The sequence below is a fragment of the Neoarius graeffei genome, chromosome 14 (assembly GCF_027579695.1).
Source record: "Neoarius graeffei isolate fNeoGra1 chromosome 14, fNeoGra1.pri, whole genome shotgun sequence".
In the NCBI taxonomy this organism is placed as follows: Eukaryota; Metazoa; Chordata; class Actinopteri; order Siluriformes; family Ariidae; genus Neoarius; species Neoarius graeffei.
The window spans coordinates 53,022,727-53,048,472 of NC_083582.1; the positions used below are offsets into that span (position 1 = coordinate 53,022,727).

Genomic DNA, 25,746 nt, shown 5'->3' on the forward strand with positions numbered 1-25,746 from the left:
ACTGTCGAATGAGTTTAGCAGAATACCACCTGCGGCCTCTTTTGCTACCTGGGCTGCAAAAGCATTATTTTGCCAACGTGAGCAGGGTTGCCAGGTCTCAGCAAAATTTCAAAAACCTTAAATAAACAATGTTTTAGTTTTGGCCAGGCACCACCCAAACTGATCACATCAGTTTTTCTTTGGCTAATCAGACTCGGGTACGTCACCACTCGTTGGAGCAGTTGAGTGTGGTGCTTTGCTCAAGGGCACTTTAGCTAGTCCTACTGGTCCAGGGAATCAAACCAGTGACCTTTTTGTTCTAAAGATGCTTCTCTAACCATTAGGTCATGGCTTCCCCTAAATAAATGAACAAACCTGCATACACAAAAAATGTCTGGATACTGCAAAGTGAGACTTGTGATTTCTTTCCTTAGTTTTTAGGGGTTTTAGCTTATCTGGCCATAAGGCTGATGAGTTCTTGCCATTGTGTGGCATCCGTCAGCCACAATTCAGTTAAATCAGATCTCCTCTGTCAGTTCTCCACAGATTTCCATTCCGATTGTTTTGTTTGAAAGAACTCCTCACTTGCACAAAACTTGGTGGGTGTTTTGTCAAATTTTTTTGCTAACCAGTCAGTAATTAGGCCAAGTGAATGAATTTTCCAGGCCTCTCACTAGAATTGTATCTCCTCTCTCATTTCTCATCCGCTTCCCGTTCTGATTTATGCTTTTGGGTAGATCTTCCCTTGAGGAACAAAAGTTGGTCATTTGTTTGTTCATTTTCCTGTTGTAAAGAGTTTACAACTCTTGTATTTTCAGTTAAATTGCATCTCCTTCCTCAGTTCTCAGTGGATTTCAGTTCTGATTTTGTTTTATTTGAAAGAACTAAACCTTCTGCACAACACATGGTCACTCTATTGTCAATTTTTTGCTAACAAATTGGTAATTAGGTCAACTTAACATTTTTCTTTTGAATAGAATTGTATCTCCTCTCATTTATCATACGAATTCAGTTCTGATCAATGTTTTGGGTAGATCTTCCCTTGGGGAACAAAATTGAGTCCTTTTGTTGATTTTCCTGTTGTAAACAGTTTGTTGTGGAGGTTGGTCCTCTCTCTCAATGTCTCATTTCAATTGTTTCATGTTTTGGTAGTCATGGTTGTTTTGATGGCAGGCCAGATGAGCTACTACATCCTTGACGTTCTGATCATTACTTTGTGTGAAGCAGGTTCACAAACAGTTGTGGGGTTTTTTGTTTGTTGTTTTTGGGCAGTATCTGCAATAAGCCTTTTTGTCATCTAGCACACTCCAAAATCCTCATTTTCCCCTTCCTTCCACTATCAGTCTTACAACAGAAATGGTTCTGTACACCCAACAACAACAAATCTATGGAAGCTGAGAACTGCTAATAGAGATTTGTTTGGCATGCTTGCAACTTGTTTTGGCTAGTTTCACTTAAATCCCTGAAACTTATCTTTGCTCACACATCTGCTCTGTTTTTCATAAGGCTATCCTGATCAGTAATTTTCCATCACATGTTGAAGTTACCGTATCACACTGGGACAACGCGGCTTCCTGAATTACATTTTCCAAGCATTTAGCTACAGCACACTCTTGAATGTGGATATATACTCATGTCTTTCAGTAAACTGAGTAACATCTCTGAACAGCTGTGTCTGAGTCAGAATCTCCTAGGGGGCAGAGAACCTACTAGTGCATCTCAAACAATTAGAATATTGTGGAAAAGTTCAATTTTTTTCGTAATTCAAAAAGGTAAACTTTCATATATTCCATATTCATTCCACGTAAAGTGAAATATTTCAAGGCTTTTTTTTTTTATTTTGATTAATGCTTATAGCTCATGAAAATCAGAAATCCAGTAGCAGGTTATTAGAACATTTTACTAAGATCAATCAAAAAAGCATTTTCAATACAGAAATGTCCAACTTCTGAAAAGTTCATTTATCCACTCGATACTTGGTTGCAGCTCCTTTACCACAAATTACTGCATCAATGTGGTGTGGCATGGAGGTGATCAGTCTGTGGCACTGCTGAGGTGTTATTGAAGCCCAGGTTGCTTTGATAGTGGCCTTCAGCTCATCTGTATTTTTGGGTCAGGCGTTTCTCATCTTCCTCTTGAGGATACTCCATAGATTCTCTTTAGGGTTCAGGTCAGGTGAGTTGGTTGGCCAATCAAGCACAGTAATATGGTCAGCAAATCATTTGATAGCACCTGCCCACAGTGACAAAACTACCAAGTCGTACTGGAAAAGGAAATTGGCATCTCCATAAAGCTTGTCAGCAGATGGAAGCATGAAGTGCTCTAAAATCTCCTGGGAGATGGGTGTGTTGACTTTGGACTTGATAAAACACAGTGGACCAACATCAGCAGATGACATGGCACCCCAAATCATCACAGACTATGGAAACCTTCACTGAACTTCAAACACCTTGGATTCTGTGCCTCTCCATTCTTCCTCCAGACTTTAGGACCTTGACTTCTGAATGAAATACATCATTTACTTTTCATCTGAAAAGAGGACTTTTGGACCACTGAGCAACAGTCCAGTTCTTTCTCTCCTTAGCTCAGGTAAGATGTTTCTGATGTGTCTGCTTCAGGAGTGGCTTGATTATTGGGAATGTGACGGTTGTAGCCCCTTTCCTGAAGATGTGTGTGTGGCGGCTCTTGATGCACTGATGCCAGCCCCAGTCCACTCCTTGTGAAGCTCTCAAGTTCTTGAATCGACTTTTCTTGACAATCCTCTCAAGGCTGCGGTCATCCCTGTTGCTTGTGCACCTTTTCCAGCCAGCCTTTTCAGCAATGACCTCCTGTGGCTTGCCCTCCTTGTGGAGGGTGTCGATGATTGATTGATTGATTGATTGATTTGTCTTCTGGACAACTGTCAAGTCCGCAGTCTTCCCCATGATTGTGATTTGATGTGCACAGAACTAGACCAAGAGATGCACAGTATTTATATGGTTTCACTCGAAATGAAATATTCAAATATTTCGAGACGGTTTTTTTGTGCTGGTAGCCATAATTATCAGAATTTAAAATAGGAAAATTCTTGAAACAGTTTTGTGTAATGAGTCTTGAATATATTAAATTTTCACTTTTTTCTAGATAAGCGATTGAAAATATTGAACTGTTTCAGTATTCTAATTGAGATGCACTAGTCTATTTCTTGATCACTCATACTGTCAATTCAACTTTCTTCAGTACAGATAAAACCAATCAACTGCCGTGCTTGCAAATTTTTTTTTTTACCGCAGTTTTCTTATGAAAATTATTGCATTCTCAAGATGATAAATCTGGTTTTTAGTGATAAGAAAATTATAAATTATCATTAATTGTTATTAAATAAGAACTATTATTCATTTCATTTTAATATAGCCTAGTTATTTATGTTTTTTTTTTTTTGTTTTTTTTCATTCAGTATCAGTAGTAGCAACAACCAGTGTGTACAAGCTCGATCAGTGCAAGCTTATGATCTGCACTTACTGGGGATTCCTCCTTCACAGGGAATAATTGCAAGCCCCAGTCCCAGTTGGGGTTAAGTGGATTTCTTTGCAGTTATTGCTGGACAAGGGGGGTGTCACACCACATACTGAAAGCAAAGGTACACGTACTTTTGCCAGTCACAGACGTAATATTGGATTATTTTCCTCAATAAATAAATGACCAAGTATAATATTCAAGGATCTGTTACAACTCTGGTCTTCCGTGCTCTGCAAGGCGAACCAGCCAGAGTCTTCCTGGAAGGAAAAGAGGGAAGCAGGGAGGGGAACATACCAGTCTGAGGTGGTGACCTTTCCAATCCCTTCTGTTCAATCTCTCTGGAACAAAGTGGATATACTCCACACAAAATGCTTGGTGGGTCTACAAGGAATCTTGCATCATCACCCTGACCGAGACCTGGCGGGACGAGGCTTTCCACAGTATCTCAACATCATCTGGCCAGACCAAACGAAGGAGTCGGGCAAAGAGAGAAATGGAGGGGTCTGTATGTACATAACAGATGGTGTAACATCAAGATTCATAATAAAGGTGTGTACTCCAGATCTAGAGATGCTGACACTATATCCCTTCATCCTCCAAAAAATTTTCACACTGTTGTCATTAGCTGTATTCACAATACCTGTAAAACCTTTGGCCTCCCCACCCCCAACCTCTCAGACCTCAACATGCAGGGCACACACTATTGCACTTGACCCCAAAAACAACCCCTTAACATATTCTTCACACCATTCCCATCAGGTCACAGATACAGATCCCTGGTCTGGAGATAAGTACGCTATTGGCAAGAGTTTTGTTCCCTTGGCTGTAGCATTATTAAATAAAATACCCCAGTAACTATCATATGTATGTTGGCATGTTATTGTTGTATATCATGTTTTATTCTATCCACATTCACTGGAGCTGAGCAATCGCATGCTCTGATTGGCTACTCTACTATTAGGCTATCAGCTCATATACCGTGAGTAGAGGAAAAGAAAATGGCGGAGCGTGTTGCTGAACCAACCGAGGATGAAATAAAAACTCTACTTGAAGAAAAAAAAAAATACAAAAAAAAGCAGCAAAATATGGAATAAAAGTATTTGATGGTAAGAACATTTTTTTTCCAAGAATCGTTATAGCATTTTTCACAAATTTCTACTGTCAATTTCGTTTACGTTCCAAGCGGAAATTATTTTGTCGGACGTTTTGTATAAAGTTTTTATTTATCGAATTTGCAAAAAATAAAAATGCTCGGTTTCTTAAAATCCAGTGAATGTGGATAGAATAAAAGTTATTCCACTCAATCCCGTCGTACGTGGCTTATAGCCGACTTGATGCTATGCGCCTCTTCGACTATTAGCTCATGTACGACTCGATTTCGTGGAATTACTGTTAAATGTTTATTGGTACGTGGTGGGGCGGCACGGTGGTGTAGTGGTTAGCGCTGTCGCCTCACAGCAAGAAGGTCCTGGGTTCGAGCCCCGGGGCCGGCGAGGGCCTTTCTGTGCGGAGTTTGCATGTTCTCCCCGTGTCCGCGTGGGTTTCCTCCGGGTGCTCCGGTTTCCCCCACAGTCCAAAGACATGCAGGTTAGGTTAACTGGTGACTCTAAATTGACCGTAGGTGTGAATGTGAGTGTGAATGGTTGTCTGTGTCTATGTGTCAGCCCTGTGATGACCTGGCGACTTGTCCAGGGTGTACCCCGCCTTTCGCCCGTAGTCAGCTGGGATAGGCTCCAGCTTGCCTGCGACCCTGTAGAAGGATAAAGCGGCTAGAGATAATGTGATGTGATGTGTGGTACGTGGTGATAAGTTATGTACCTAGTATAGATGTCATGTTATGTGTCAGTGTTTTGTATGTATTTGAGAGGCGCTGTACAGACAGCGGCAACAAATTTCCTTGGAAATTTGAAAGCTTCTACAATTGCATTACCAAAATGGTCCAGCGTATTGTAACAATTGTACCAAACCCTCATATTTGCATCATTATATACAGTACATGCCAGATGTTCAGTCCAAATATTAAGTTACTGACTTCATATAAGTATTTGTATCCAAGTTCTCCTGTTACACTTAATGTACCTCTAGGAACAGGAGGCATGAACATTTGGCAGTACCTGCAGCAGTTTGGCTTTCTGGCTTTTACAATCTGTCTTTCCTCACTGTAATAGTGCAGTCCAAAGCCAGGAAAAATGAATGGCCTTTGTATAAAGATGTGTCTGGCTGTAGAGGTGACTAAAAAGAATAGGGAGTGCATGACCAGTGCACCTGAAGATGGTGCTGTGATCTATGGTCTTTTCATGGAAGGCAAGATTCTTTGAAATTACACATTTTTGGACAATGGAACTTAGATTAAACACACATTCAAGACTTTTATCTATGGAAACAAACATTATTATTTTGCATGAAGAATAAATAAACAACTGATCTTCAAGGCTGTTCATAGACCAACTGGTGCAAAAATCAAGCACTCATTGAAAATCAGAACATTTAATACCGAAAACTTAAAACAATGGAAAAATGTCTTTCAAGCACTTCCATAACTTACATAATGGTCTCCGTCAAACAAGCTAAACTTCAGCAATGTGACTTGAAAAGAAGCCTCTCATTAGAATCAAAATTTTAATAACTGATGGGCAAAAAACCAAAGTCAAACATTTATAAACACGCATTGAAATGACAACTTACAGACTTTGATAACAGTGAAATTGCTTCCCCCATGCTACAGCTTTAACTTTATGCTAAACTATTTCCATTTACACATGAAGGTTCATAAATTTATTACACCTACAAAAATGTATCAGCAGTTCAGGGCTGAAAGCAAATTTCCATTCAGCGTGTTAAAGGCTGTCTGTGATTTTCTTTTTCCTATATGAAAAAGTATTGTTCAATAAAGCAATTATTTTGTTAAACATCTTCACATTCATATGATCTGATACAAGCTGTAGCATAATCAGTAACATTAAATGCAACTTGCAGTTTGCAGTCTTACACAAGAAAAACTGCTAATAATAAATATGTACATTGTGCTACAAATTCACATCAACTGCACAACAAAGAAATGGTGACAGGAGTTGTTTGCTGATCGCATGGGCTTGATAATATCGTCACTGGTTTGTAAGAATACCTTCAATTTTTAGACCATTTACTTTCCTAGGTCCCCCAAATGTCCCTAATTCTTAGACAGCATCCAATCTTCACTTGCTACATCACCCCATTCTCGTGGGGTTTTTTTTCCAAAAAAATTTGGACTGCACATCATGGTTATAGTGCTTTCCCACTCCACTCGGCTGATTCAAGCCATCAGCGAATTATCAAACGAGTTTTAATACAAAGCAGCATACAGTAAATAATAAATTAAAGGTTTCAGTCTACTGGCATGAGTTACATCAGAGTTTCTTTTGTTATAAAACAGTATGAGCATTAACATTTGCATTGGAGCTCGCAGGGAAATCCAGTCTGGTGCAATTGCTGATGATCTTTTAAAGGAGTTGACGCCTGCTGTGCCAGTAATCTGCATTAACGTCACTCCCATGGATATTGTGCAAGTTTACAAAGCATGTATGCATTTGGACATCCATCCATTAACTGTAGCTGCTTATCCTGCTCTACAGGGTCGCAAGCAAACTGGAGCCTATCCCAGCTGACTATGGACGAGAGGCGGGGTACACCCTGGACAAATCGCCAGGTCATCACAGGGCCGACACAGAGCCAAACAACCATTCACACTTACGGTCATTTACAGCCACCAATTAGCCTAACCTGCATGTCTTTGGACTGTGGGGGAAACCGGAGCACCCGGAGGAAACCCACGCGGAAACGGGGAGAACATGCAAACTCCACGCAGAAAGGCCCTCATCGGCCGCTGGGCTCAAACTCAGGACCTTCTTGCGCATTTGGACATGTAATCTAAAAATTAAAGAGGAACAAACTAAGTAGCTGTTAACTTCTGTATGCCTGCTTCTTAGTGTCTAGTGCAGCATAAATTCCCAGAGAAGAAATTTGTTTTTGTGATGTTTACACTATAATTCTGTAATTTAGTTGTTTAGCTCTTTGTACCTGTTCAAGCAAAATTAATTTGCTTCTTAAATTTTATGCAATAATGACTTTAAAAAATTTTTTTCAACATATCAAACGTGTGGTGTAGTGTGGTTACGTTTCAATTTCCCAACACAATCACAAGGGGGCGCTCTAACAGCATTTTGAGGGGGGGAAAAAACCCTACAGGCTTTTCATCAGTTTCCCTTGTTGTTTTGCTTAGATCAGTAAATATTCCTTCTTAAATGAGAATTTTTGGATCTGGATATTCTCATTCTGCATCTTAAATGTATGCCAAGTCTGACTGAAATACATAGTGCGTGCACAAAACAGCTCCAGATGTTATGGACCGAGCGCTAACAGAGAGGTCACTGGCAGTACGACACAGCACCTAAAGACTGACAGCACTGAAATAGTGTATGGCCAAGTTTGTGCTGTGGTATGGCCACATTCCCCTACACTCGGCTATGTGACGGGATTTTCGGCTTGGGGAACCACTGCAGTGACAGTGTGGATTCTTAAGTGCCCACTGTCTGCCAGCTTGGGCTTTGTGTGCATTTATATTTATGGAAATTTTGAGTGAGCTAATTAAAACAGAACAGCAGTTTAGACAAACCAAAATCACAACAAAAATGCTGACTCCTGATTTTGTGTCTGCTCGTACACTAAAGCAAATCATAGTCTTTTTAAAGTCTAGGTAACTGAGGTATTTGATGGTAACAGAGCACAGTATTGACTTGAACACAGTCAGTCTGCTTTCCATTAAATTCAATTCATTAGCTAAATAACCTCATGAACTGAATCAAGGTTAGTTTTTAATGTAAATATCACAGGCTCCCCAGTCGTGTAGTGAGCACATTCAGTCGTAAATTAACCAACCCGGTATGACTGTAAGAAGTCGACCCACTCAGGCAAGCAGCATCTCAGAAGAAGTTCTTAATTAATGGAGTGACCAGCTTCACCCATAACTTCACATAACGGTTAGGTTGCTTAAAGGTGGAGCCTGACACCTCTGTGGCCCTCTGGTACAACATGTCTTGCTCCTGAAAGACAAAGAAAATTGTCAGTGTGAAGTTTTGTATGAGTATTGTATCTTGAACCAAGCTGGCAACACTAAATACCATGCATTAAAAGTAGTAGATCAGCGCCCAGGTCTCATGATGGTTTAGTTCAGCATAGCTGTGATTTGGCCAACTGATATTCAGGACAACAGCGTTACTGTGAGTGTGATATTACTTTTATACAACTGTTCTATAAACAAGAAATTAATAAGGAGTAACTGACATTTCAGACACAGTATGGCCAAATGTTTTATTTATATTTGCCGCTTCGATGAAAACAATTCCCCCCCCCAAAAAAAAAGCCACAGTTGGACAGTCTTACATGGTTACTGTGGTTGTGCTATGACAGCAAAATTACTGGAATAAAATTTGACATAGAAGAAGTGCAAACAATTTGAAAGGTTGTAGTGGACTTGAGTCTATAATGACTGAATTTATCACATTTGTTAGCCGGTAACGGGGTTTATGTAGGGAGTGTCAAGAGTGCTGTAGCCATAAGCTTATATAACTCCCATCCGATAAGAACTGACAGGAACCTCCGCTTGTCCAACCAGTTAAAGAGCACCTGACCCCATTTATGGTTACTCAAGCTTTATTACCACTCACATACAGGTTTCCCAGAAGGATCACATGGCTCACATGGTCTAACCGTATATACTATGGACCAAACTGCAGCAGATGCAGAGGCTTTTCTGATATACAATTAATAGGATCATATTACAGTCTGATTATGTAAACACACTGCACAAAAACAGTTGAGATCCATTATATTATGACCAAAATATCTTTGTGTATGAGTAACTGACCTGTTGCAGTTGAGTTTGGAGTTCTTTATTTTCTGTTACTATGGCTATCTGAGCCTCTAGGTCTCTGTGCACAGAGCGATAACCAAAATTGGGAGAGCCTATAAGAGTCAGACACGGACGGTTGTTCCCTTCCAGGTAGTACCACAGTCCTATAATGACAGAGAAGTTAACCTGAGGCTTAATTACCATCACACATGCACATACACACACTTAAGCAGCTTGCTTAATAGGCAGCGAATTTTAAGAGAAACATTTGTGTTCATTCAAGCCAGTTTATGTTTTTCCTTAAGAAAATCACAAACATGTATAGCTATCAGGATGTGTGTGAACATTACCCAGATTAAACCGCCCTATTTCAATTTGGCAACGTTTCATTCCTGGCACTGGATTTCTGAGTTCAACAACAAACGTGGCCTCTATTCAGTCCTTACAGGAAACTCTGAACATGAAATATGATACACTGGCATTTCAGAACAAATAGATCCTTCCATGCCTTCAGTGCAAAGAAACAGTCAACAATCCAAAAAAATGTCACTTTCAACATTCTACAAAGCATGCATGAATGAATGACTGAATGAATGAATGAATAAATAAATAAATAAATAAAACTATGATGTAATCACTGCAAGCAAGAATAGTGTCTACGTAATTTCACATACATCAGAGAACCATTTTATCCGAAGGTAGTTGAATATCAGGAAACACAACTGACGGGAAGCTACTTAAAGCTTATTAGTCAGGAATTCCTTGTATGTACAAACTATTAATTATGCATCCCAAAAGGCTTTGAGGTAATTTGATCCTACCCAGTGCTGAAACTAAATCATTCAGTTTAAAAACAGTCAAGTTAAGGGAATTACTACCTCATACACATAACCTCTCTCTCTTCTCTCTGCCTGCCTCTGTTCATCTCTCGCTTATTCCAGCTCATTGGCCCCTGCCTGGGGTGAATAGGTCTATCGTAGGCAGAGGTCCAGAATGCCAGTTAATGGTCATTGATTCTTTTCCTGTTTGACCAAGAAGACCTCTGCACCCTCTATTCCCACTTCTGCTCCTGTGTTTACTAGAAATGACGGCATTGACAAGGCTTTATCTAATAAGCGGGACTTCTCAACAGAAGCACGAAATTGAATTGCACCGATGCTACCCATATTTACTGAACTAGGAGTCTCTCACGCTTTTCTTGTTTCTCCCCTCCCCATCTCTGCAGGTCTAGGAACTATCATCACATGTTTGAAGTAGAGCCCTGCACTCCCGCGGGAGTCCCGTGGGACCCGCCGCAAAGCAGTGCGGCGTGGGACAAATTTTGAAAGCTCATTGCGGGCACGGGCGGGACCAGAAGTGCACATATACGGGCGCGGACGGGAGTGGGAGTGCACATATGCGGCGCGGGCGGGAGCGGTGATAAGCTGCAGTCCTGCTAACTAAAAATGTGTTTGAAATAAAATTTATAAATTATTAATTTATGTCTATCATATATAATTTGTGCTGGATATTTTATTTGGCATTAATGAAAACATTTTAGGGCGGCACGGTGGTGTAGTGGTTAGCGCTGTCGCCTCACAGCAAGAAGGTCCTGGGTTCGAGCCCCGGGGCCGGCAAGGGCCTTTCTGTGTGGAGTTTGCATGTTCTCCCCGTGTCCGCGTGGGTTTCCTCCGGGTGCTCTGGTTTCCCCCACAGTCCAAAGACATGCAGGTTAGGTTAACTGGTGACTCTAAATTGAGCGTAGGTGTGAATGTGAGTGTGAATGGTTGTCTGTGTCTATGTGTCAGCCCTGTGATGACCTGGCGACTTGTCCAGGGTGTACCCCGCCTTTCGCCCGTAGTCAGCTGGGATAGGCTCCAGCTTGCCTGCGACCCTGTAGAAGGATAAAGCGGCTAGAGATAATGAGATGAGATGAGAAAACATTTTAAGATGCCTAAATTTGCAGAGACAGTCAGATTGCCAGATTGCGTGAGGAATGGCATCTTAAATTTGCCATTGATCACTCTAATGACTCGCCGTTCACACCCAGCTAGCAAGAGAACCATGAGTGAAATGATTTACTGCTTGAGTTAGTCTACAACTCTAATCAGAGAGACAGGTTACACAGTGACGGTAGGCTTGACTCAATGCTATCCCAGAAATCCTTCCTGTAATATGCAAATTTGGCTGTCCAATCAGAAGTGGCCAAATTTGCATATTACAGGAAGGATTTTTGGGATAGCATTGGGTCAAGCCTACCGTCACTGTGTAACCTGTCTCTCTGATTAGAGTTGTTCACTCATGGTTCTCTTGCTAGCTCTGCTTTGCAAAAAAAAAACCATTGGTACAAAGCAAGGCCATTCACTTTTTTATGCTGATCAGAGAATTACAATGGTTTCTCATGTGACAAAAATGTGCGATTCGCTATTAAATATTTTAATCGCTTGACAGCACTAATTATTATTATTAGAGACACTACATGCTGAATTCAGAAACAAGGTAAATAATAACAAACGTGAGTTGTAGATATTTATGCTCAAATCCACTCAAAGTAGGGGCGGGGCATCATCACGCTATGTCAAGACAAGAACTTTCCTGAGAAATAACGCGAACGTCTGCATCATGCGGGATTTGCGGGCGGGAGCGGGACAAAATATGGCAGGCGCGGGCGGGAGTGGGACTGAAAATCATAATTCTTTGTGGGCGCGCGCGGGAGCGGGACTGAAAATCATAATTCTTTGCGGGCGCGGGCGGGAGTGGGACTGAAAAATCCGACCCGCGCAGACCTCTAGTTTGAAGCCATTTCATGCACTTTGTATAAGCATTAAAATATGTAGTCCCACTTATTAGTTAGTCCTGGGTATGACTTTAAACTGCAACCAGTAGTGAGTCTCAGGTCCAGGAGGACTTGAGTATTGGGAAAGTGGAGTTACCCCTTAATCATCATTGCTCCCAGGTCCGCTCTGACCCAGAGTGGTAGCACCTGCCTGGGTTCCAGCTATGGGTTAAATAGTACATCAGCAATAAGGTGCTGGCAGCAGGTGCAACGTGGCAGATGAACCCAACAGGGTTAATGGCGCACCACCTGATGGCATGCGGAAGAGCCACTCAAATGGCCAATGGATGGCATCACTTGGCAAGTCAGTTGTCACTGCAGGGCAACTTCCATACCCGTCAGGTCTGTGGCACTTCTGTGCACCACTTGGCATCAGGTCTGGAGGTCCAGAGAGACAACACGATGGGGGCATGACATCGTTTGTCTTACCTTAGTGTGCAAGGCGCTTGGAAAGGAGAATAAGTCTGGTGCAGGCCTTGTGGCCTATCTGCGTTTCTGCGCATCCTAATGAAGCAGTCATCATCGCTAGCTATGGACAGCCGATGACGAAAATATGTAGTAAAACACATAAGTAACGATACAAAATCAGTAGCAGGAGGGTGAAATTATGTTTTTATTTTTCCTCTGACCAAGTTAATGAATTTCTGAAATGTTTTCAGATTCCTCAAAACATTAAACATCTGATCTCTGGTTTACTGATAAAAATGTTAAAAGGGTCTGGCAATGACTTCCTGAATCTGAATTGAAAGATCAGAGGCCACCTCATCCGAAAACAGATCCTGGGAGGAGTTCAGAAACTAGGCTAGTGTGCTCATTAGAGGGTTTATTTCACCACAGTGCCTCTAATAATACAGTGAATTGATGATATAAACCAGGGCAAAGAATAAATTCTACTCACCCTTGGCGTGGAAAGTCCAATCAGGCCGATGGTACTCGTGTAGATGGACCCTATCCTGTTGCTCCAGCTCACACACCTATATATAAATAACCACAGCATGTGTTTATAAACATTGTAGTACGATTTAAAAAAAAAAAAAAACGCACCACCATTTCACAAGAACCCTGAGGTCATCACAACTGAGGTAGACATATTTGGGTGGAACATTAATTAGAATGTCTCCAGGCAAAGGTGTGTGTGGCAGTTGGGGAAAACCCTTTCATAGCAGAATTTCATACTGTATAGTTTGTTCTGAAAACTACTTTGAAAACTATTTTCCTTTTTTGTGTGTATACGTATCAACCCCACATAAAAGTTATGGCATTTCAAAAAACAGTTACCTCCAAAAGTGAGAAATTGCATGTAAAAGGTTCAGTTTCAGCATTTTAACAACTGGTATCGGATTATAAACTGGACTAATTAGGCTTATGTCTGTTTTGTTATGGTACAGAGCTATCCAATAGCTTGATGTTCACTGTGTGAAGAAAAGCACAGGTTTTAGACATCTTTGAGCCATCTGACTGGTTTTACTACTGTATTTCTTAAACTGGCCCATTACGCAACGTGATATTTGCATGAAGACAGCCTAGTGAAAATTAAAAATAAATAAAAGCATTTCCATGTTGTTCAGGCTGTTTGGTAGAATACAGCCAGAGGAACATCCAATAGGTTTTCCCGGACTACAATACGTATGTGCATTTGTAAAATCCTGATGCGTGGGTTCACACATCAGAGTTTTTTCCCTGATAATGATACAACAAAGTCACCCTGAGTGGACAATCCTTTGTATGCTAAACGTGTGCATGTTTCAAAATCTTATTCTTGAGGTGCTCTGCATTTACAAAATACAGATCAAATGAAAACTACAGTCCCCTTTGAAAGTACTGGAATGGCAAGGCCAGTTCTTTGTTTTCGCTATATATTGACGGCATTTGGGTTTGAGATCAAAAGATGAGCAAAAGGAAAAAAAAAAATTGGCCTTGCTGTTCCAATCCTTTCAGAGAGGACTGTAGATTCAACATGTCCCATGCAACAAAAAACAGAATTCTTGCTGACCTTGCTATAGAATTGATGGGCAAGGTGAACGTAAGCTTCAGGAATGGCACCTGCTACCCCTTTGGCCCCAAAAAATCCATTGACCTCTGGTGAGGCCATGAGGATGCAGTAATCTGCTGCAGCTCCCAGCACTAATCTCATGTAGGTTTGTGTCAGGTTAAAGTAGCCTGACGTTAGGTAGACTGTTGAGTCCCCATCTGCCTCCTTCAGCAGTCTCTGGGTTACCTTCTCATCCAGCTGGATGCCCAAAGGTTTCATCTGCACAAGCGGGAAGACCCAGGTGTCACTATGCTCTTCTGCACATTCCACATTTGAGTTAGAATCCAACTCTAGCATTTGCTGTTGTGTCCTGGCTGAATTCATTACTTCCATAATCCGCCGCTGTGCTGAAGCTGAGAAATCTACCCGATTACCTGAGAATCAGAGAACAGAATAAGAGGTGAAACTCTAGCTAATGCTGCTGGTGAAAATAATCTTAGTGGTGCAACTAGGTGAGAATTCTTATCCATCCCTTTTTCTGTATACATGAAATTCAGGAGTGCAATTTGTTTCAAAACCGATGGACATATTTATTAAACACCACTGCCAAAATGGCTTTTTCATTTGATAGGCCCTCCATGAGAGGTTGTTGCTCATATAAGGATCTTGCAAATGCATGATCCAAACCTCAGAGACGCAGGTCAATAACTGCTGACCATCTGGAAAGGCGCTCTGTCAAAGCCTGGCGCCTCTGCTAGACATAATGTGGCATAGTGAGTCAGAGAAAGAGATGCAATCTGTAAATAATGAATAAGTTCAATGTACAAGGCAAATCTAGCTGATCTGGGGCCAGATTGGTGGCACTCTCCACAGTGGTGATATGTTAAGAGTGGAGTGGGAGAGGCTGATTGGAAGACTGTTTTGATGAAGGCAATAAGGAAGTAAAGCCACAAATGAGTGGAGCAAACAAGCTGTGCTTTAATGGTGAACGCAGGGGCTTTCCCCTGCAGGCAGTGCACCAGAAACCCCAAGCCTCTAAAGCCTCGGAGGACCAAACACATCCAGTCAAGAGGGCCGTGGAGTTCAGCTGCTTTTACCGACAGGCAGGAGGATCCGATTACTGGAGCTACACAGGCAATGAAGTGCACAGTCAGCAGATGGGCTTCCCAATGAGCCATCTCTCCAGTTCACTGGAAGACGGGTGTATGCTCAGGCTTTCTCGCTCCTCCGTTTCATTTATTAGGAATGTGTGAGGGGATTAAAAAGTAATGTAATATAATTATATATGCGGCTACTGGTAATCTTCCATTATTATTTTTAATGACTTGCCAGTCATTGTTTTCTCACACTCTTCCTTCACTCTCTGCACATCAGCTCATCCCGCTTATATTATTATCATCTCAGCAGGCTCCAGCAAGGCCTATATCTCACCTTCCCGTTCATTTATCCATTCCACCCACCCTCCCTCCATTCGCAGATCGTTTACCACCAGCAAGATGACATCACCACTCTATTTCTGGGATGTGTGATGAACTGTAGTCTCATTCTGGAGTGGTTATGTCATGATCCGGCGCTGGCTCCATGATGGTGCTTGGATTACAGATCCGGGCTTATGGAATCTGCGTAATCACTCATTGACTTGTCTGCGGACTTGGGGAACAGTCTGAATGCAAGACACCACTGAAAGAAATTGGATGCGATATGGAAAGTGCAAAAGCTACAAGGAAATGACTATTTCACTGTGTTCAGAAGTGCTCAGTCAACTATGTTAGTGGGTGTGTCATAAAGCATCACTAATTAGAAAGAACAATTCAGTGTTCTTACCATTCATCTTCCTTAAGTACAACGTGACACTTAATTCACAGCAATTAACATACCATCATCCATCCATCCCATCTGTTATCTGTAGCCGCTTATCCTGTACAGGGTCGCAGGCAAGCTGGAGCCTATCCCAGCTGACTATGGACGAGAGGCGGGGTACACCCTGGACAAGTCGCCAGGTCATCACAGGGCTGACACATAGAGACAAACAACCATTCACACTCACATTCACACCTACGGTCAATTTAGAGCCACCAATTAGCCTAACCTGCATGTTTTTGGACTGTGGAGGAAACCGGAACACCCGGAGGAAACCCACACAGACACGGGGAGAACACGCAAACATCACACAGAAAGGCCCTCATTGGCCGCTGGGCTCGAACCCTTCTTGCTGTGAGGCGACAGTGCTAACCACTACACCACCGTGCCGCTCAACATACCATCATGTGGGGGAAAAAAAAATTACATCCCATGGAAACCGTAGACTTTTCTTAACATATTTAAACAAGCAAACATTTTACTCTCTTTGATACAATGCCTACAGATAAAGGTAATATACTCCAATGAACAACACATAAAATTGACATTTTGTAGTCATTTTCATAATTTAAATTAAAAAAAAAAAAAGTAAAGGCACCCTGGAAAAAGTAAGGACACCCTTACATTTATCACGCTTTCAAGCACATAAAATTAGACTCGGGTGTTCCAGATTAGGTACTGTTGATTAGAACCTCCTGCAGGTGGCGGTACAGGTGGAACCCGTCTTATTTAAACCTGACATCTAGGGTCTGGTGTTCTCTTTGCTGTTGAAGTGTGTGGTGTCGTCATGCCAAGATCTAAAGAGCTCTAGAAGGACCTCAGAAAAAAGGTTGTGGATACCTATGAATCTGGCAATGGAATTTAAAAAAAACCCCTCTAAATTATTAGAAAGAAATCATTCTGCTGTCAGGAAAATTATCTACAAGTGCTGTAGATTTCAAACAACTGCCAATTTGTCCAGAACTGGCCGCTCCAGCAAATTCAGCCCCAGAGCAGACCATTTGATGCTAAAAGAATTCTCCAAGAACCCCAAAACTTCATCACTGAATCTGCAGGCAACTCTCGCAACTGTTGGTGTGAAAGTGCATACATCTACAATCAGAAAGAGATTGGACAAATTTGACCTGCGTGGGAGACGTGCCAGGAAAAAGCCTTTGCTGTCCAAAAGGAATGTTAAAGCCAGACTACAGCTTGCCAATGAACATAAAGGCAAAGACCAGGCCTTTTGGAATAATGTGCTCTGGACAGACAAATCAAAGGTAGAGTTGTTTGGCCACAGTAGGAGTACACATGCGGTGCAGACTAAAAACGGCTTTTCGGGAGAAGATCCTCATACCAAATGTGAAGCGTGGTGGTGGAAATGTTATGGGTTGGGGTTGCTTTGCTGCCTTAGGGACTGGGAAGCTTGCATTCATTGATTCAACTATGAATTCTGAAATCATATCAAAGAGTGCTTGAGGATAACGTGATGCCATCTGTTCAAAAGATGAGGTTGAACCAGAGGTGGACCTTTCAACAAGATAATGATCTTAAGCACATGAGCAAATCCACCAAGGAATGGCTCAAAAAGAAGAAATGGAGGGTGATGGAATGGCCTCGTCAAAGCCCAGATTTGAACTCCACTGAAATGTTGTGGGGAGATTTGAAAAGGGCAGTACATGCAAGAAAACCCTCAAGCATCTTGCAACTGAAGGAATTCTGTATGGAAGAGTGGTCAAACATTTTAGCAATCTGATGTCAGAGACTGATGGACGATCATGCAAAAGCCTACAAGAAGTTCTCATCTCATCTCATTATCTCTAGCCGCTTTATCCTGTTCTACAGGGTCGCAGGCAAGCTGGAGCCTATCCCAGCTGACTACGGGCGAAAGGCGGGGTACACCCTGGACAAGTCGCCAGGTCATCACAGGGCCAACACATAGACACAGACAACCATTCACACTCACATTCACACCTACGGTCAATTTAGAGTCACCAGTTAACCTAACCTGCATGTCTTTGGACTGTGGGGGAAACCGGAGCACCCGGAGGAAACCCACGCGGACACGGGGAGAACATGCAAACTCCGCACAGAAAGGCCCTCGCCGGCCACAGGGCTCGAACCCGGACCTTCTTGCTGTGAGGCGACAGCGCTAACCACTACACCACCGTGCTGCCCCCCTACAAGAAGTTATTTCTCTGAAAGGGTGCAATACTAGCTTCTGAAGCCAAGGGTGTCCTTACTTTCTCCAAAGAAGAATATTACATCTGTTGATATTTTTGCTGAATAAATGATTGAAAGAGCTAATTTTCCTTGTTGACTTGTTCAAATATATCACCTTTATCTATAGTCACTGTATCAAAAGGGTGAAATGTTTGCTTGTTTAAATATTTGAGAAAAGTCTACAATTTCCATGGGATGTATTTATTTATTTTTTCACATGACTGTAGCTTTGTGGTGCCATATTTCAACAATACTGAAATGACAGCTGAGCAGACAGTACCACTTGCCTTTATAAGGGTGCACCATTCCCTCCATCATGTGAACGCTGTCATCAGGTGCAAGCTGTAATGATACATCGCCCACTGCGCCCACTAATTCTTCAAAGAAATCAGCCACCTCTTGGCAGTCCTCTAACAGCACGTAACGATCCTGACGATTAGTGAAGTACGAGTCGCTCAGATTAGCTCTGTGAGGGGGGGGGGGGAAAAAAAAAAGAATGATCCGACACTTCTGCACTGCAAAAAATGATATCTTAGCAAGTAAAAATATCTTGCAAATGGTTGAAACGATCTAGCATTTCCTATTAGAAGAATACAAGACCCCAATTCTGAGATTATTAAACCTAGTTCTAGATTGCAACCAACTTATTCTAAGATGTCTTATCAAGTAAAATATCTGTCCATGCAGGAAGATAATTTCACTAGTATTAAGTAAATTTCTCTTCAAATTCAGTTTTCAGTTTTTTGTAGTGTGACGCATCATGGTTACACATGACAAGATTACAAATGATCAGCGTTTACTGATAAAAGTGATAAAGCCGCAGCTACCCAGTAGTGTTTAAAACATATAATAAAAGAAGATTATAAAACATGAAGTAATACTTTGACGCAGTTTGTGATTGTGATCTTTCTTATCTTCAAATCCATAACACATCATGGTTAAAGGTTGGCCTGTAGTAATTTAACCAATTTTTTTTTTAACACACACGATTGTTGCACTTTATCAAAACAAACAAGCAAACAAACAAATTAAAAAAAAAAACATGGAATGGTTATTTGGAACCTCCGAGAGGTCAGAGAGATCACAGAACACAAATTTTCTAGTGTTCAATTGCATATTGCAAGCTTCTACAATACAAGTGTTTTGAAGGCCAATACAACAATTTACATACCTTAAGTATCATTAGGATACTTTCCGTGCATTCTTACATATATTGCATCTTAGCATGCACATGTTTATTGCATGTGAATGTACTGCAGGTATCCATGCTTGACAGCCAATGTAGGAGTGTGTGTTCATCAATTCATACCCACTGATGATGAGACTGTTGTCAAACAGGTAAACTTTGATATGCTGTACGCCAATAGTCTCGTTGAAGCGTTCAGGCACTAGGAGGCGTAGCGGCCCGCGCAGGTCTGGAGTGTGATACAAAGACACCCTCATCTGCTCTGGAAACCGCTGCAGCAATGGCAACAGCATCGTTCGAGAATTATTCTTTCCTGGAGCAAAAATAAATCCACACATACCATATAGAATATTGCAGTTTACACTAATAAAACCACCCAGATGCCCATAGGCACATTCCAAACCAACAGCTCAGTCATTCCACGAACAAGGAAGTGAGGAAGTTAATGGTGATTTTAGCTACAATCTTAATCAGGAAGAATAGTGGCATGCCGTCATACAGGTTTATGGACTGCGTGTTTTTAATAGGTCAAGAGAACAGGTGAGAAAGAAAAAGCAAGAACACTAGAGACAACAAGATTTCAAACCTCTTGATCCCCTTGTGTAGTCAAGTAGTACAGATACTTTTAAATCAGCAGCTTCTTCCTGAGAGCATTTGAGTGCCTCCTCCATACAATTAACCTACCAGAAATGTAGGCAAGAGATAAACCATTAGGCACCTCTTAAATATATAATGAAATAGTTTACTGCATTAATTCAACTAATTATTGTCTGCAAACACCATTATGCTGTTGCTGAATTCATGAGCTGTTACTTGATGTTAAGAGAGATTATTTATTCACAATACTCCTGCAACTCATACACAATTCAAATGAAGCAGAAAAATGCTTAATGAAAACATACAAGATCTTGCTCTAGTGGCCCTGTGCCAAGATACAAGGATGCAATCACCACTCGACTTCTGGCGGTCTTGATTTGTGCCTATATAAAAACAGATATGACCAACATATTAAAGGCAGCGGTGTTTACTGTTACAGTGGCACTGTGCTCCAGTACACAAAATTATGTGGACACTTGACTATTACACCCATATGTGGTTCTTCCCCAAACTGTTGCCACAAAGTTGGAGGCACACAATTGTCTAAAAGGTTTACGTATGCAGCCTTGCAATTTTGTTTCACTAAAAGACCTCATTAATGCTCTTGTGGCTGAATGGACAAAATCTGTCTTGCTCCAAAATCTACTGGAAAGCCTTCCGTGAAGCCTGGAGGTTATTATAACAGCAAAGGGGGACTAAACCTGGAATGGGATGTTCAACAAGCACATATGGGATAATTGTCAGCTGTCCACAAACTTTTGGCCATATAGTATATTGACAACCGTGCTAGTATATTTCGTCCCATTAAACAAAAAAACAAACCAAAAATTTTTATATTACACACACACACACACACACGGCTGCAAAAGTAGGTATACAGTAAGGATTATATGCGAACAACAGCAGCAGGACGACTTCTACTTTCAGCAGGATGGGATGCCACCACACTTTGCACTCGATGTGCGTGCACTACTTGACTAAGAATTTCCCAACAGGTGGATAAGACGCTGGGGAGCCATTGACTGGCCACCACGTTTGCCGTATCTCACCCCTATGGACTTCTTTTTCTGGGGATGTGTAAAAGATAGGATTTTCACATGCAAGCCACGTTCTGTTGATGCCATGATTCAGTTCATACGAGGCTTGTCAGGAAATTGATGCTGATAAAGACCTTTGTGCCACAATGTGCATGGGTGTCCACACTCGACTAGTGGAGTGTGTGAATGCCGGGGGCAAACAGTTTGAACATTTGAGGGATTAATATGTTTATTATTGATATGTTTGTATAATCAATAAAATAATGTTTTGTGCGAACATTTTGTTTTTCATTACTGTATACTAGGGCTGTAACGATATGCGTATCGAAATCGCGATACGCAGAGCCACGATCCGTATCGCGATACAAGAAGGCAGAATCGCGGTACACCCTTTCAAACTTCTCCTCAGCCCAAAAACAGAGGCGCTTCCAAACTTCAATTTATGAATACTTTACTTTTTATTTAAATTACATTTTAAACTTACTTAAATTACTTTTATTTTTTTATATCTATTAGTAAGTCGTTTTTTCGCCGACCTGCGACAATCTTCTGCGAGTCACGCAACGTCCACACTCGCCACTGGCAGAGCATTCATTTCTTTTAAACGGTCGCCATTCTGGTTGCGACGCGGGGAGCGAATCTGTAAACAAGCAGCTCATTGGCTGGCTAGGTGTGCCACAAGCCAATCACAATCACTTGACCGGAAAGGCATGCAGTGTTGCCAGATTGGGCAGGTTTAGGTGCTTTTGGCTGGTTTTGAACATATTTTGGGTTTTCCGCGATCACAGAAAATCATTGGCCCTATGAGAGTGAGACAATGAGAGAGCCACCCCCCCCCCAAAAAAAAAAAATCTTAACGGATTTACACGATTTGGAAAAATGACTTTTTCAGAACCGAAAAAACCAGAGCTTCCGGCTCAACAGTATTATTTTGAGAAATAAAACAATCTTTGGATATACATTTGTTCATTTTTGCATACATATTACTCATTCTCTGCAGTGGTCTGAATTATTTGTTATTAAATAGTTAAATGTAAGTAAGTAAATGTTAATAAGTCAAATTTACTACTTTAAAAAAACATTTTTTTTAAAAATCGTGGGCGTATCGAATCGTGGGTCAAAAATCGCGATACGAATCGAATCATGAGTTGGGTGTATCGTTACAGCCCTACTGTATACCTACTTTTGCAGCCCCCGTGTGTGTGTGCACGCGCAGATATCTCATCTCATTATCTCTAGCCGCTTTATCCTGTTCTACAGGGTCGCAGGCAAGCTGGAGCCTATCCCAGCTGACTACGGGCGAAAGGCGGGGTACACCCTGGACAAGTCGCCAGGTCATCACAGGGCTGACACACAGACACAGACAACCATTCACACTCACGGTCAATTTAGAGTCACCAGTTAACCTAACCTGCATGTCTTTGGACTGTGGGGGAAACCGGAGCACCCGGAGGAAACCCACGCGGACACGGGGAGAACATGCAAACTCCGCACAGAAAGGCCCTCGTCGGCCACGGGGCTCGAACCCGGACCTTCTTGCTATGAGGCGACAGCGCTAACCACTACACCAACGTGCCGCATGTATATATCAGGGCTCGAAATTCGCGGTGGTCCGGTCGCCCGAGGCGACTTAATTTGTCATTTGGCGGGTAATTCCTGTCACTAGCCAGCCCGGCTGGCTAGTTGAAAATAAAAAATATATATGAAGCAAAGATTCAGACTAGGGCTGTGCGATATATCGAATATACTCGATATATCTCCGAATATTCTGTGTGAAATACATAAAATTATTATATCGTAACTATCGAGTATTTTATGGTCATCTGCCGACTTGCCTTTGTTTCGTGTTTGTTGCGTTTGTTTAAAACATTTTCCGGTGGTTTTCTCCCTGTCCCTCAGGCAGTAACGTGAGAGGCTGCCTAAGGGTAAAAAAAACAAAAAAAACAAAACAACCAATAACGTCACGCACTCGCCAACCAATCCTGGGCAACATCTCGGTGCTGAAAGGAACTTCCGGGAAGATTTTCTAGTTTCAGTCAGCGTTGCCAGATTGGGCGATTTCCCGCCCAGTTGGGCGGTTTTGAATTCTACTTTGCGGGCACAAAATGGCTTGGGCTGGTTGACAAAAATTGGGCGGGTTTGACGTTAGTTCGGCGGATTTTTATCAGATGTTTATATAGTTTCACTACCACTAGAAAGCAGAGATGGGAGAGAATGTAAACACCTAAGCCAAATGATGTTCTTGAATATCTCATCTCATTATCTCTAGCCGCTTTATCCTGTTCTACAGGGTCGCAGACAAGCTGGAACCTATCCCAGTTAACCTAACCTGCATGTTAAAAAGAGCAGTTAGAGTCACCAGTTAACCTAACCTGCATGTCTTTGGGGGAAACCAGAGCACCCGGAGGAAACCCACGCGGACACGGGGAGAACATGCAAACTCCGCACAGAAAGGCCCTCGCCGGCCACGGGGCTCGAACCCAGACCTTCTTGCTGTGAGGCGACAGCGCTAACCACTACACCACTGTGCCGCCCATGTTCTTGAATATGCGAAGGAAATCAGGAAAAACAGCTATCTTTGGTCAACTGAGGCAAGTCATAGACCTAGTTTACCCAGTACCCCTTAGGTATTTTAAACAACCAAAATCGAGCATTGGCCTAAATTAATCATTAACAATAAACATTAATCTCATTAAGTATTATTTAAACAAAAAAATGTCGATGTAACTGTAAGACTAATATGAATGTGTGTAATGTAGTGCAGAAACTGAACTCATAAACTAGTAAATAAGTGATGCAATCCATTCTCCATTTTCTCTTCTCATGTTACATTCAGCCATGCATCGTAGCCTAACTTTTTTTTTTTAAATTGAAGTATATAAAACAGGTACAATCTAACAAATCCACAAAAATCAGGATAACATGAAGAAAATACATGGATGTAGACAAAAATAAATTAAGCAGAATAACTAGGCCTATAAAATTAATAAAACAAACAGGATAAATAAAAAGATAAATAAATAAAAGACAAATAAAAAATAAATAACCTCAGCAATGCAGATGTTAGATATGCATCGTAGCCTAACATAGCCTACATAATATTATGCGTGTGCGTCACCTACTGGTGCATGTAGGATTCAGAACACAGCAGACGATTGCAAAGTTATAATCTGATTCAGCCATACGGAGCCGAGTACCAGACAGCAGACTTTTCACCTCCAGCACTGACGGTCTCATGTTGCCATTTAGAAGTTGTTTGCATTGTTGTTCGATTTACAAATAGTATACTGGACTTTAACTGCATATTTTTACTTTACAAGATAGGCATCAAGTACATTTTGGGCAGTTTTAAGTGCATTTTGATGGGTTTTGAACATATTTTGGTCTGGAAAACGTCAGCAGTATCTGGTAACACTGGTTTCGGTTTACAGCGCTGACTCAGTTCGTGCAATCGCTGGTGTTGCATAGGCTACCGTGTAAGTTCAGTCAATTTCAGCGACAAATTAAAAATGGAAGCGGACAAATTGGTTCCTAAAAGAACTAGTAAGGGGTCAGTCATCTGGCATTTTTTTGGATATCGCGAGGAGGACGTGGAACAGCAAATGCCAGTTTGTAAAGGGTGCAAAAAAAAAACAGTATCAAAATACTCAGGTCTTGAAATAAATGCACATTAGTCATGAACAATGGTAACTACTCTCTTTTGCGTTATTTTTGACAGAAGTAAAATTCATACATGAACAAATTTTGGCGAGTTGATTTTCTGTTAGGCTAGTTACTTTGGAAGGTAACTAGTCCGGCTGGCTGGTGAAAAAATATATGAATTTCGAGCCTTGTATATATACACACATATATACAGAGACTTTTTACTCTACTTGTGTATATATATAAAAAGTAGAGTAAAAAGTCTCTGTCAGCCAACAACCAGTCTGTCCAAAAGGATCCAGAGGATACCACGGGTCCCAGCAGTGTAGATATAGACAATGTCGAATAGAAAAATTTCACTCTGACACCAACTTTTGAACATTATTAAAAATTTATTCTCGACAAACGTTTCGGCCTTCAGCCTTCTTCAGTGTCATAAAAAACTACATAGTGCTACGGGCTTGGTCTTATATATACAAAGTTGTGAATTCTTTAAAATTTTAAATAAAGGACAAAGACAAAAATAAACTATTAATTACATAATTTAATAATTAAGTATTGTTAAAAAAAATGCGATTTTTAGATTTATATTCTTTTCGCTTATTTAACCCATAAGGGGCTAAAGTAAACAATTGCGACATCCAGTACGCGTCCCTATTTAGAAGCACGTTGTCTAAGCTATCTTGAGCGGCGTTAACTATTGTTTCTATACAGATGAATTCAAAATCATTCAAATTATGGAGAGACTGATTAAAATGTTTGGCTACTTCGCATGTTTTTTTTTTTCATACTAGATTTATGGTTGCAAAAACGTACCTTAAATTCTGTAGTACAAGAGCCAACATATTGAAGATTACATTTATGGCAAGTTGCTAAATATATTGTATTGCGGGAAGTACAAGAAAGATGTTGGCGAATTTTGTATTTCTTTCCGGTTACGGAGCTGACAAAAAAATTTGACTCGGCGAAAAAGTTATTACATAAATCGCATTTTTTGTTACACTTAAAGCAACCTTGTTCACGCTCTTGATTATTGACTTCTGTGTCACCACGCTTGAGTTTAGAAGGCGC

The 25,746-nt window shown here is 41.3% G+C and overlaps 1 protein-coding gene across 1 annotated transcript in view; it reads right to left on the reverse strand.

Annotated features, from left to right (window-relative positions):
* Nucleotides 1–5,948: 5,948 nt before the first annotated feature.
* Nucleotides 5,949–25,746, reverse strand: part of LOC132898414 (CDP-diacylglycerol--glycerol-3-phosphate 3-phosphatidyltransferase, mitochondrial) — a 44,961-nt gene continuing 25,163 nt past the window's right edge. Inside the window, exons 3-10 of the mRNA XM_060939987.1 lie at nucleotides 20,302–20,379; nucleotides 19,986–20,079; nucleotides 19,523–19,712; nucleotides 18,501–18,679; nucleotides 14,173–14,585; nucleotides 13,078–13,153; nucleotides 9,380–9,528; nucleotides 5,949–8,555 (exon numbers count right to left, since the gene is read on the reverse strand). Of these exons, the coding sequence (XP_060795970.1) occupies nucleotides 8,436–8,555; nucleotides 9,380–9,528; nucleotides 13,078–13,153; nucleotides 14,173–14,585; nucleotides 18,501–18,679; nucleotides 19,523–19,712; nucleotides 19,986–20,079; nucleotides 20,302–20,379 (1,299 nt within the window). The 3' untranslated portion in view covers nucleotides 5,949–8,435. The remainder of the gene's footprint in view (nucleotides 8,556–9,379; nucleotides 9,529–13,077; nucleotides 13,154–14,172; nucleotides 14,586–18,500; nucleotides 18,680–19,522; nucleotides 19,713–19,985; nucleotides 20,080–20,301; nucleotides 20,380–25,746) is intronic.